Below are 12,838 nucleotides of genomic sequence, written 5' to 3'. Positions count from 1 at the left end.
TCTCCTTTGAATTGTCTTGACTTTTAAAGTATGTGTACTATCATTAAAAATGCCTTTCTCTCTTGTGATTAATAATTCTGTCTTGAATTCATTGCTTTAACTATATATATATATATATTATATATATATATATATATATATATATATATATATATATATATATATATATATATATATATATATATATATATATATATATATATATATATATATATATATATATATATAGCCTGGCACCTATTAAGATAGTGAAAGAAAGCGAGAGGGAGAGAGTGATAGATAGAGAGTGGCTGACTTGCAGTGGCAAATATTCTTGGGTCTTTTTGTAGTATGAGTTAATGTTGAACCCCATTCATAAAGGGACTTCATAAATGAGAGAGAGAGAGAGAGAGAGAGAGAGAGACGAGAAGAGAGAAGAGGAGAGGGGGGAGAGAGAGAATGCAAGCATGAATTTACTTGCAATAATTGAAAACTTCATAAATAGATTTTTCTCCAAATTGTGTGAGTGATGACTTGGGAAAGAGAGAGAAAGATGCTTGCGCGGGGTTGAAAGTGTTGGTGTGCTTGGTGGTGGTGATGTTGAAGTTGATTGCGGTGGTGGAAGTGTTGTTGCCAAACTGCCCGATAATTAATTCCAGACCTCATTTAAACCAGCTTTATAACGAAATAGTAGCCATAGCGAATTCCGAAGGTAAAAATGAAGATGAAACGAATGAGTTAATGGCAAAATTCACATTTGAATCAATATAAAAAAGGAAACACCTATATCTTGCACGTCAGCGTTAGCCAGAAGCTGCTACGCATACACGGAAGGGAAAGACGCTCTCGTCTCCAGTTACTGCAGAAAGCAGATCTCTACTTATAGTAATTATCAATATAGGTTTTGTTATAGATTTATCGTTGAATGTTAATCATACGTCTGGCAACGCCTGAAAGAAAACCTGAAGCGCTCGGGTGAAAAATGGCCATTAACTCATAAAGCACCTGAAGGAAAACCTGACAGAGTTAGTGAAAACGAAATTTTTATTCAGTATGTCTGTGTTTGATGTCCGTCATGGTAGAAGGGATTGGATTTTGAGTTATAAGCTACCTGTGGTCACATAAGGGGCTGTGTTCCAAATTGTGTATGGGTCAGCCAAGCGGTTCGGATTTCTGTAGCGCACAAACATACAAACATTCACTTTATATATATATATATATATATATATATATATATATATATATATATATAGATATAGATATATAATGATGTATGTGTTTTTCCTATGCACAAGTGGACTGTATACTACTTGTATGCAGGTACAGTATATCTACATGGTTTGTGATGTCTCCCAAACTCTGTTAAACACAGGTTTGAGCACTAGACATATACTAGACAGATGTGCTTGCCCTATTTATTTTTAGTGATATCCTTCACTATAATACTGTCTTCTATCCCCTTTCCTTCATTTGTTTGGCAAAATAATCCTAACACCCCCCCCCCCCCCCCCCCCTCCCACTTTTTGTTTGTGTTCTAGACGGTTGATCGTTCCTTTGTTCCCGTTCCATTATATCGTCAGTGACTGAGAATAATTCTTTTTCATCCACTAATGAGAAGACAATTCTACCGAAATAATACAAGTATTGCTTTCTGAACGAAACGCACAAGTGTCACTTTAACTTCGTTGGGTTTGTTAATGGGAAGCAGTGTCGTCTTTTACCTCTGCGTTTATAAATCCTCCAAGCTTTCTAATAATGATCGAAAGTAATGAAAATATACGTCAAGTGCTATTCAATAGAATCAAGTCTTATTCAATTGGATGTCAATTAAATTGTGAGCACCCATACTATTCGTTTAAAATGTTTCTTTTCAGTATTCAATCTTTTGAATTCTCAGCTTTTTATTTTCATTTTCTCAAAAGGTAAAAGTCAAATTAAAATTCGTAAATTAATAATTTATTTGAATAATAAGAACCAGCAATAGGGATTACCACAAGTGTTTTCAGCTAAAGAAAGCAGAGCCATGTCCCAGGTAGATTGCACTGTCATGGGTATAAATATTTGTATCTTTTAATAAGTAACGCAAGCACGCAACACAAACAAGCGCACATTGACTCCCTTCAGTGATTAGAGCTTGCCAGGAATTGTGATGTTTGGCTTGAGTTTAACCGACTGTAGCAGATCAATGATACACATTCTTGGCATTCCAAATCCAAAGGCAAAACTTATTTATCCTACGGGGGTCCATTTCTGGTTTTGGTTGTTGGTTTGGCGCGGGCGTGTAAGAAGAAAAAAATGCAACAAGTGGGATTAAGTCTCCCACAACTCGGTATAAAAAGAGAAGGTGTTTAACTGATACTCTTAGTCTACAGGACTCGAGCAGGGTAGGTGGAGCGTTGTGGGAGAATTTTTATAGTGTTTTCACGTCAGGGAGAATAGATCGAGAGCCGTATTTTTCTAGCTGAAAGTACTTAGTGTCCAGCGGAAAGTGACATATATCAGCCGAGGAGCTGTGTTTTTCTGTGGCAAGATGTGAGGGCGAGGTTACAATTTCCTGATTTGCCTTAACATTTTTGAAGTATTTGTGCTCTGAAAAGTAATTCTTCAATAATAAGTAGCTCGAACTGGATATTAGATTCAAAGCAAATTCTGAATAATTATTATAAAGTTAAAGTGTATTCTCGAAGGATACGCAGGAGACATTCCTCTTTTGTTGGATGTTTATTATACATAGCTCCCCTGCTTAAAGCCTTTTCTTTTTCGTAACTAATTCTGTCTCTGGAGTAATTATATCTCCTTCGGTTAAGTATTTTTAATGGTAAAATAATTTATCATCATTTGATCGTATGTGTGAATGAAAAATTGTGAAATAGAAGATTTTCATTAAGTTTGACTCTCAACCTTTATTACTCAAATTTTTTTGGCTGATCCATTTTAGAAAATTGTTTTTTAATTACAGATAAAATAAGTCAAGTGGCAGTTATAGAAAAGTTGAATGCTTACCAATGCAGATCGGAGTACTTGGAATTGCATCAGCTTTCACATAAGTAGCTCTTTGGACGATATCTACTGTATTCTTTTGAATGCGTATTCATTTGCATTGTTACGGTAACCTTTAAACCTCGTGATTTTTTAGTGCTTTTCCAGTTATTTAATTCGTAGTCTTTGACTGAAGGAAGAGTGTAAAGATCTTGAAACTTTCTTTCGTGAGCTGAGCAGTTTCACCCACATTTGATTGTATCAGTAAATCAGTAGTTCGTACTAGCTCATTTTATTGTTAAAGATACTTTTGTTGCTCTCTCTCTCTCTCTCTCTCTCTCTCTCTCTCTCTCTCTCTCTCTCTCTCTTCGTTTACATTTGACTGTGAATGGATGACAAGTGAAGTGACTCATTTGGGTAGATATTCTCTTGCTTTTTTTTTTTTTTTTTTTTTTTTTTTTTTTAAGTTCTGAAACTGAACTTTTCATCTTTAAAGATTTGCAATGACAATGAAATAAAAAAATTGGAAACAATATCACCCAGATTCTTTATTGCTAACTATTTAACTTGTATATTTCATTCATATTCTCTTTTTCTTCATTAATTAATCATGCTTTCAGCAACTTAATTCAATACATACAAACGTCTAGCAAAAAAATTTACGTGGGCACTAATTTTTCAGATAGAAATGTTCTTCCAGAAACTCTTGTACTAGATTTCAGAGAATTGTATGAGATTTGTACGTTGTTGCTGAAGTTACCTCTCTCTCTCTCTCTCTCTCTCTCTCTCTCTCTCTCTCTCTCTGAGCTAGCAGGTGTATGTGCGTACGAGCGCCCAGTTCTGTGCACTGTAAATGTAATACAACAACCTGTTATCCACGAACTGTATATATTTGATTAAATTTTCTTTTCAGTAGTTGTTTGACTCTATAACCAACCACCACCATGTGTGACGACGAAGAGGCGGCGGCGCTCGTTTGCGACAATGGCTCCGGTCTTGTCAAGGCTGGCTTTGCCGGTGATGACGCTCCTCGTGCTGTCTTCCCCTCCATCGTTGGCCGCGCCCGTCACCAGGGTGTGATGGTCGGTATGGGTCAGAAGGACGCCTACGTCGGCGATGAGGCTCAGAGCAAGAGAGGTATCCTCACACTCAAGTACCCCATCGAGCATGGTATCATCACCAACTGGGACGACATGGAGAAGGTCTGGTACCACACCTTCTACAACGAACTCCGTGTTGCCCCTGAGGAATCCCCAACCATGCTCACTGAGGCTCCCCTCAACCCCAAGGCCAACCGCGAAAAGATGACTCAGATCATGTTTGAGGCCTTCAACATGCCTGCCACTTACGTTTGTATCCAGGCTGTCCTGTCCCTCTATGCCTCTGGCCGTACCACTGGTGAGGTTTGCGACTCTGGTGATGGTGTATCCCACATGGTACCCGTCTATGAAGGTTTCGCCCTTCCCCACGCCATCCTCCGTCTGGACTTGGCTGGTCGTGACATCACCAACTACTTAATGAAGATCATGACTGAGCGTGGCTACTCCTTCACCACCACCGCTGAGCGTGAGATCGTCCGTGACATCAAGGAGAAGCTTTGCTACATTGCCCTGGACTTCGAGAATGAGATGAACACTTCTGCCGCTTCCTCTTCCATCGATAAATCTTATGAACTTCCCGACGGTCAGGTTATCACCATCGGCAACGAGCGTTTCCGTGCTCCCGAGTCTCTGTTCCAACCTTCCTTCCTTGGTATGGAATCTGCTGGTGTTCATGAGGTCGTCCACAACTCCGTCATGAGGTGCGACATCGACATTAGGAAGGATCTGTTGGCTAACATTGTCATGTCTGGTGGTACCACCATGTACGCTGGTATTGCTGACAGGATGCAAAAGGAAATCACCTCCCTTTCTCCATCCACCATCAAGATCAAGATCATCGCTCCTCCTGAGAGGAAGTACTCCGTCTGGATCGGTGGTTCTATCCTTGGTTCTCTGTCCACTTTTCAGGCCTTGTGGATCACCAAGGAAGAGTACGATGAGTCTGGCCCTGGCATTGTCCACCGCAAGTGCTTCTAAGCATAAAGCATTAATATATTTTATATTTCTAATGACATCTTTACAAATGTCTTCATTCCATGATACATGGATAACATTTTGTTATCGGCAATAAAAGATTATGGAGATTTTAAATTTTCCCTTTTAACCTGGTTTGTTGTTATCATTTTTATGATTTTACAGGTGAATATGATACCTTCACTTATTTCCTATTTGTCATAGTGTGTCACGTGGCGCTTCAACAAATCAGTTGTATCACAGACATTAATTTTTAGGTAAATAAGGATCATGTATATTTTCCATATCCATTTCGTTCTGCTGTGATTACTGTTCGATTTATAAGTTTTTTTTTTCACGTATGAATATGCCAAATGTACTTTTCATGTCTTATCAGAGCTACTATATCTTGAGAATGAATTACTGATATATCGATCGAGACAGTAAACTCTGAGATGACTGCGAGAATGTGGCCATATTCATTAACAGTCAAGATGAAATACTTAGTTTGGGAATAATTTTTAATTGTATGAAAGGTTACAAGGATGACTGCGTTGCAAGAACATGAAATAATCTGAGATAATTGTATATGATTAAGACCTTTTGCTCCTTTTTCCCCTTCAGTTTTACTTCGGAGCTTTCACCTGTAAAACAATTTACTTACAGTTTTGACATATACGTATACATACCTAGCGTACACTGGATCAAATTTCTACCCAAATCTATATCTGAGCTAAAATGAAGCTGTCTGAGCGTTCTTTGCATCTTCGTCCTATTTTGTATTCGCTATCGTGGGTTATGATAGCAATAATGATACTTAGGCAGTTTAGGGATTTTACAAAGAAATATTCGGGAAAAGAACGCCAGTGATTATGACTGGAGAGTCAAAACTGGCTTCTATATACCTTTGGAACTTTTTTCGCCTGTCCAACAATGGAATGATTTTGCCTTGTTCATGAAGTTTATTTTTATCAGGTGTTGTTTAACTAATGGTTTTCGAGTACATTTATTTATTATGGTGCTCTTAGCTTTTTCTGTCTTTCTAAACTATTAAATACTTTTATTTTCAGTGTAATGTTCGTCTTGTGCTTCATTAATTATAAAAAATATATGAAAGGTGATTCATTTTCTTCATTCATTTACTTGTTAGAATATAAGAAATAGGTAGTGTAGTGCATTGTTGATATCTTTTACTATTTTAGAAAAATTAGTCGTATACTTACTTTTTTCATATAATGAGGAATAATTTATATTGAACTTTTACCAAAGTTATGGATAAAATTTTCCCTCATTGTTTTACTGAAAGTAGCACTAACTAACGCATATTCATTCTAGTCACTTGCTGATCTTAGATCTATTATAAGATCAGTAGCAGGTTTCAGTTGCAAGTTTCAGTAATACTTTAAGGAGTATGACGGATATACTGTATATAATAAAGATGAAACTCGCATCCAGTAAGGTATTAGTAAGCATTATCAGATAACTATTTAAGGCAATGTTCACAGCTGGGCTCAGAGGAAATCTTTTTCTGATAAAGGCTCTGTGAAACATCGTCAATAAATTCTATTATTTTTATTTTTATTATTTTTATTTTATTTTATTTTTTTTTTATTTTTTTTTGATACTTTATTTATTTTTATTATTATTATCTTATTATTATTATATTATCATTATTATTTTAATTTTAATTATTGTTGTTATAAATGATCCAGCACAGCCACCTTCTTTTCCTTGCACTTTATTGTAAAGTGTTTAACAAATAAATGATAACTGATTAAAAATAACTTAAAATAATGGTTTTAAAGCAAATGTGAACTGGACAGAAACAAAGCTATACTCGCAATCTTTTATTTGCAAGGATTGTTTTCTCCAACAAAAATCAAGCTTTCAAATAGGATATTAGCTTTGGTTTTACACTCCTTTCTTACTTTACAAGAATTTAACAATATGTATCAAGATATTGTATTCGGCTTCATATGATAAAAAGATTGTCGTAATCACACTAGAAGGTAACGAACTATAGCAATATCTTTACTTGAATGCGATAACCTCCGTAAAAAGTAATTATTCGCTTTGAAACTTCGGTAGTCCCGAGTTCGTTTCCCCGCTCTGCCAATGTGGAATCAGAGGAATTTGCCTCTGGTGATTAGAAATTAATTTCGCGATATAATATGGTGCGGATCCCACAGTAAGCAGTAGGTCTCGTTATTAGGTAACTAATTGGTTTCTAGAAACGTCAAAATATCTAATCCTTCGGGCCATCCCTAGGAGGGCTGTTAATCAGGTCAGTGATCTGGTTAAACTAAGTTATACTTAACTTTTCCATCTTGACACACAATGCCGTCGATATGTACTGTTTCCCTCTAATTTTACAATTTTTGATGTTTCTCTTGGCGATATTGTATTCGGGATTAATGTATATATAATATTCTATCATTCTATATAAAACCTCTTTATCCCGTGCTTTTGATCATCAAGTGCTTGAAATTTCCATTCTCATTTTACATATATTTAGATTTCACTCTCTCACTGCAATGTTGGCGACTTAATTGACAGTAATATAGTTTATAAGATTCCCATCTAACAATTCGGTGAGCACTTCATTTCATGTGATCAGTACTTCCTATACTACTTATGTAAGACTGAAATAGTTATACAAATCTTGTCATTGCTCTCTCCTTGGGTCTTGGCACTGCTCTAGTTTGCCAGATAGTACTGCCCTGCATTCGCCCTTAAACTTGTCTAAAGAAAAATACAGCAGATTAGATAGCTTTTCGGATTCGTAAAAATGTTAAGTATCAGAAGATCTTTGTGGTGTAACAAAATTTAATGATGAGGATATGAGAACATGAAGTTAATACACTTGATAATGATAATTGAGTAAACTTGAGTTTTGCCTTCGGTTATACCCATCCAGCATTCATCTTGTATAGCAATAAAATCTTGTTGGTCTGCCCCGGATGGAGGCGGGGATAGATAGGGGATAGGGAGGGTAGGGGAGACATGACACATCCCCCTCCTCCTGCCAGACTGTTTGTCCGCCCCAGGTTAGGGTGATGTAGGTAGGGGATAGGGAGGGTAGGGGAGACATGACACATCCACCCTCCTCCTGCAAACCTGTTTGTCTGCCTCAGTGGGGGGGGGGGGCGGAGTAGCTATGGGGTCAGGAGGGTAGGGTAGACATGACGGGCAGTGCCAGGTTCCAGCGCATCGTAGTGCTCGCCATCAAGCTCGTTATAAACAGTTTGCCGTACAGGTAATTACTGTCAAATCAGGAGACTTATCAGAACTGTGAATAATATATATGATGGACTTTGAGTGTATTTCATTACTTAATCCCATGGATCACTTGCGACACATTGATAGCCCAGAGTCACTTGTGACTTCTGAGGCTTACCACACTGACAAGATAACAGACATTCAGTGCTGGAAACTTATGAGTATTTAAAACTTAAAGTGATCTGTTTGCTAAGTGATGTCACCTCTTTTGAAGCTTATCCATTCCCGCTCCCGTCTTCATTTGTGACTGCATCTAGGTGATCGTAGTGGGGGTAAAATGCGTTGAGTCTGAGAATGAAACTTAATACGCCTTCCGAGAATGTGTGGACCCAACTCATCCTGAGATCGACAATGAAAAAGTATTAGCAGTAAGGGATATGTTTATGGTAAAAGAGACTACTATTACAATCCGGTACAGCTGTTGGTTTTTTGCCTAATTTAACCTTAGGTCTGTCGTCTGTGCATTTTCTGTCTTGCTAAATAACAGTGTTGGTAAGAATTAGATTTAAAAAAATGAGATGATTGAACACTGGAAAAAATATGCATATGTCTGAACGTTAAGGAAAAATGGTAAGAAATAATTCCCGTCATTTTGGAATTATATATATGTGCATATATGTATCTTTGTGTATATGTGTATTTATATATATATAATATATATATATATATTATATATAATGTATTTATACATATAAGTTAGTTGACTTAACAGTATATGGGTATATGTATATATATATATATATATATATATATATATATATATATATATATATATATATATATATATATATATATATATATATATATATATATATATATATATATATATATATATATATATATATATATATATATATATATATATATAAATATGTATATATATATATATGTGTGTGTGTGTGTGTGTGTGTGTGTGTAGTACTAGCTGACTTATCAGTATATATATGTATATGTATATATATGTATATACATACATTTGTTTGCGTATATATATGTATGTATTATAAATACATACATACACAATTGTATGTTACGTGAATATATGAAATCAGCAAACTAATATTATTACGTTGCGTCAATCTCTCTCCTTCTTTTGTGATTGAGATCATCATAGCTAAGATATATATATAAGTATATATTAACATCACCAGCAACGATATACGTGCCTGGAAATTATTACGGAGCATTTGGTCATACCTTAGTAACTGTACAACCAAAGCCAGTGAACAAAGTCATCCCTCTTCTTGATATGAATTTGCCGAGCCACCTGACATTCCTGACAACCGCTTTTAAGAGAGGACGAGCGTCCGCAGCATTCCCCATACAGCGAAATGAAGGTCAAGGTGATCCAGGTCTGCCTTTGGGTATTGATTTGGCACGGGTGTAGTACGTAAAAATGGAGCCAAGGGATTAAGACTGCCCCGACCATGTATAAAAAGAGAAGGGGTTTACCGTATACCTTTAGTCTGGAGGACTCGAGCACGGTAAGTGTGTAACGTCGTTCTCCTATCGCATTGGATTGCTTACCTTGAGAGATACAGGAGTGAGGAAGTTTGTGCGCGGTTTCTATTTCTTGAAAGTGATAGTGCTACAGCTCAACTTCCAGACTGTAATTCCACTTACCTTCTAGATTGTAATTCAAATTCACTTCTAAATTGCCTCTCTTAGACCTTTGTCCTATACTGTGCTGTGTCAGGAGTACCTTGAAAATTATCTTGATTCATTCTTGCTCGCTGTAGCTACCGGTGAGATAGGCTATTCATGCTAGTGAATACATTGGCAAAGAGCTATATTTTATGTGTGAATAAATTTCCAATATCTTAATAGATTACCTAGATTTATTTTTTCTTCTAATTAAGAGCTTTCATTCATTACGTGCTCAATCAGTTTTCGCTAAGTTTCGTACACTTTTTTCATGATACCGAAGTACTGTACTAAATACTTACTTAGGATTCAGCGACATGAAGAAGTCTGAGGACTTTGTTGAAAATTCATTGTTTAGCATCCCCATCATTAACAATAGCTCTCAAAAGATGAAGGGAGGATGAAGTCCTGATCAGGATTAGAATGTGAATCAAAAGGTTAACTTATTTTGCCCAATAATATTCTGCAAAATTTATTGAGTAGTATTTTATGCTGCATTTAAATGTACAGAGTGAGAACAAAAGAAGTATCAAACGATCATCCTCAGAAATTAAGGCAATGGATGAAAGCACATGCAAAAGAGCAAGGCTTCAGATATATATATATATATATATATATATATATATATATATATATATATATATATATATAATATATATAATGTTATTTAGCCGGCACACGTACTTTTATTAGAAAGTGTACCTAAAATTAGTTTAAAGAACAAAAAAAAATCCTTCATTCAATGTTCTCGAAAAAAATAAAACTTCAAGTTGAAGTCTCGGAACATTAACACAGTGCTGTATTTTGGATAAATGTAAGCAGGAAAGCAAGAGAACGCGTTCTGGCGTTATCAAATATTTGAAATGGAATAGCATATGCAATTTTAAATATTTCCGCCAAAGTGAAAAATATAGAGCTCCGTTTTGTTGGTTTTAAATTATTAATCTCCGTTTAATACCGTCTAAAGATACTCATTGAAAGATTATCTTCCGACTACTTTGAAAGATGTGATTTTAGGTGATTAGTCGTAGATATAAATAAGATATATGTATAAATCTTGTTGTGCTAAGTGAACCATAATACTCAATCCCCATATGATAGAGTAACATTTTCTACTAATGGTATTAGTTTCTCTCTCTCTCTCTCTCTCTCTCTCTCTTTTCTTAAAGATGTTTGCTTGTATATCGTGAGATAAATAAGTGTTTTACCAGTTTTGAGTATTTATCCCTTTGTGGGTGTGTGTATGATTTGTGTCCGTTTTTAGTTTCAGATACTGAATGTTCAGCAAGACATAATTTTTCTTGTATTTTCTTTTCAGGTTAATCCTTGACTCTAACCAACCACCACCATGTGTGACGACGAAGAGGCGGCGACCCTCATCTGCGACAATGGCTCCGGTCTTGTCAAGGCTGGCTTTGCCGGTGATGACGCTCCCCGAGCTGTCTTCCCCTCCATTGTTGGTCGCTCCCGTCATCAGGGTGTGATGGTCGGTATGGGTCAGAAGGACGCCTACGTCGGCGATGAGGCTCAGAGCAAGAGAGGTATCCTTACCCTTAAGTACCCCATTGAGCATGGTATCATCACCAACTGGGACGACATGGAGAAGGTCTGGTACCACACCTTCTACAATGAGCTCCGTGTTGCCCCTGAGGAATCCCCAACAATGCTCACTGAGGCTCCTCTTAACCCTAAGGCCAACCGTGAGAAGATGACTCAGATCATGTTTGAGTCCTTCAACATGCCCGCCACTTACATTTGCATCCAGGCTGTCCTCTCCCTCTACGCTTCTGGCCGAACCACTGGTCAAGTCTGTGACTCCGGTGATGGTGTCTCTCACATGGTTCCTGTCTATGAAGGTTTCGCCCTTCCCCATGCCATCCTCCGTCTGGACTTGGCTGGTCGTGATATCACCAACTACTTGATGAAGATCATGACTGAGCGTGGCTACTCCTTCACCACCACCGCTGAGCGTGAGATCGTCCGTGACATCAAGGAGAAGCTTTGCTACATTGCCCTGGACTTCGAGAGTGAGATGAACACTGCTGCTGCTTCCTCCTCCATCGACAAGTCCTATGAACTTCCTGACGGTCAGGTTATCACCATCGGCAACGAGCGTTTCCGTGCTCCCGAGTCCCTGTTCCAGCCTTCCTTCCTTGGTATGGAATCTGCTGGTGTTCATGAGGTCGTCCACAACTCCGTCATGAGGTGCGACATCGACATTAGGAAGGACTTGTTGGCTAACATTGTCATGTCTGGTGGTACCACCATGTATGCTGGTATTGCTGACAGGATGCAGAAGGAAATTACTTCCCTTTCCCCATCCACCATCAAGATCAAGATCATTGCTCCCCCTGAGAGGAAGTACTCCGTCTGGATCGGTGGCTCCATCCTTGGTTCTCTGTCCACCTTCCAGGCCTTGTGGATCACCAAGGAAGAGTACGATGAGTCTGGCCCTGGCATTGTCCACCGCAAGTGCTTCTAAACACAAGACATTAATATATTTTATAGTTCTAATTACATCTTTAATAAATGTCTTCATTCCATGGTCCAAGGATAACATTTTGTTATCTGGAATAAAATGTCATGGAGAATATTTTTTCTTCTACTCTTATATTTTCTAGCTGTTTAAGAAGTTGATCTCTTCATATTTGTTCATCAGCATACACTTATACAATAAAAAATTCCACCAGTCTTTTTGAAAAGTAATTTCTTCCCATATGAAGCTCTGTGCTTTAATGAATGAGGTCTGCTTGACGCCTTTTTAAATTATTTTTCTTTTCTCACTTTAATATGTCAACTGCTTTTAATTGTATTATTTTTTTTGGCACATTGATTTTTGACTGACCATTTTCTGCATAAAAAAAATCTTAAAGGCATGGTTGCAAGTTTGGCATCTTTTGATT

General features: G+C 37.2%; 2 protein-coding genes across 2 annotated transcripts; both read left to right on the top strand.

Moving 5' to 3' along the window:
• Positions 1 to 3,846: 3,846 nt before the first annotated feature.
• On the top strand, positions 3,847 to 5,143 carry LOC135201505 (actin). Its single transcript, XM_064230490.1, has one exon. The coding sequence runs from the start codon at positions 3,903 to 3,905 to the stop codon at positions 5,034 to 5,036; it is 1,134 nt and encodes a 377-aa protein (XP_064086560.1). The 5' UTR covers positions 3,847 to 3,902; the 3' UTR covers positions 5,037 to 5,143.
• A 4,543-nt stretch (positions 5,144 to 9,686) lies between these two features.
• Positions 9,687 to 12,627, top strand: LOC135201504 (actin-like). Its single transcript, XM_064230489.1, has 2 exons — positions 9,687 to 9,775; positions 11,254 to 12,627. The coding sequence occupies exon 2, from the start codon at positions 11,284 to 11,286 to the stop codon at positions 12,415 to 12,417; it is 1,134 nt and encodes a 377-aa protein (XP_064086559.1). The 5' UTR covers positions 9,687 to 9,775; positions 11,254 to 11,283; the 3' UTR covers positions 12,418 to 12,627.
• Positions 12,628 to 12,838: the final 211 nt, after the last annotated feature.

The sequence above is a fragment of the Macrobrachium nipponense genome, chromosome 28 (genome assembly GCF_015104395.2).
Source record: "Macrobrachium nipponense isolate FS-2020 chromosome 28, ASM1510439v2, whole genome shotgun sequence".
Lineage (NCBI taxonomy): Eukaryota > Metazoa > Arthropoda > Malacostraca > Decapoda > Palaemonidae > Macrobrachium > Macrobrachium nipponense.
Note: the sequence above shows the minus strand (reverse complement) of the source record. Positions and strands in the feature narration are given on the sequence as shown.

Bases quoted from the DNA above. Each gene is read 5' to 3' on its own strand.
- LOC135201504 (XM_064230489.1), top strand. From the start codon at position 11,284: ATGTGTGACGACGAAGAGGCGGCGACCCTCATCTGCGACAATGGCTCC.
- LOC135201505 (XM_064230490.1), top strand. From the start codon at position 3,903: ATGTGTGACGACGAAGAGGCGGCGGCGCTCGTTTGCGACAATGGCTCC.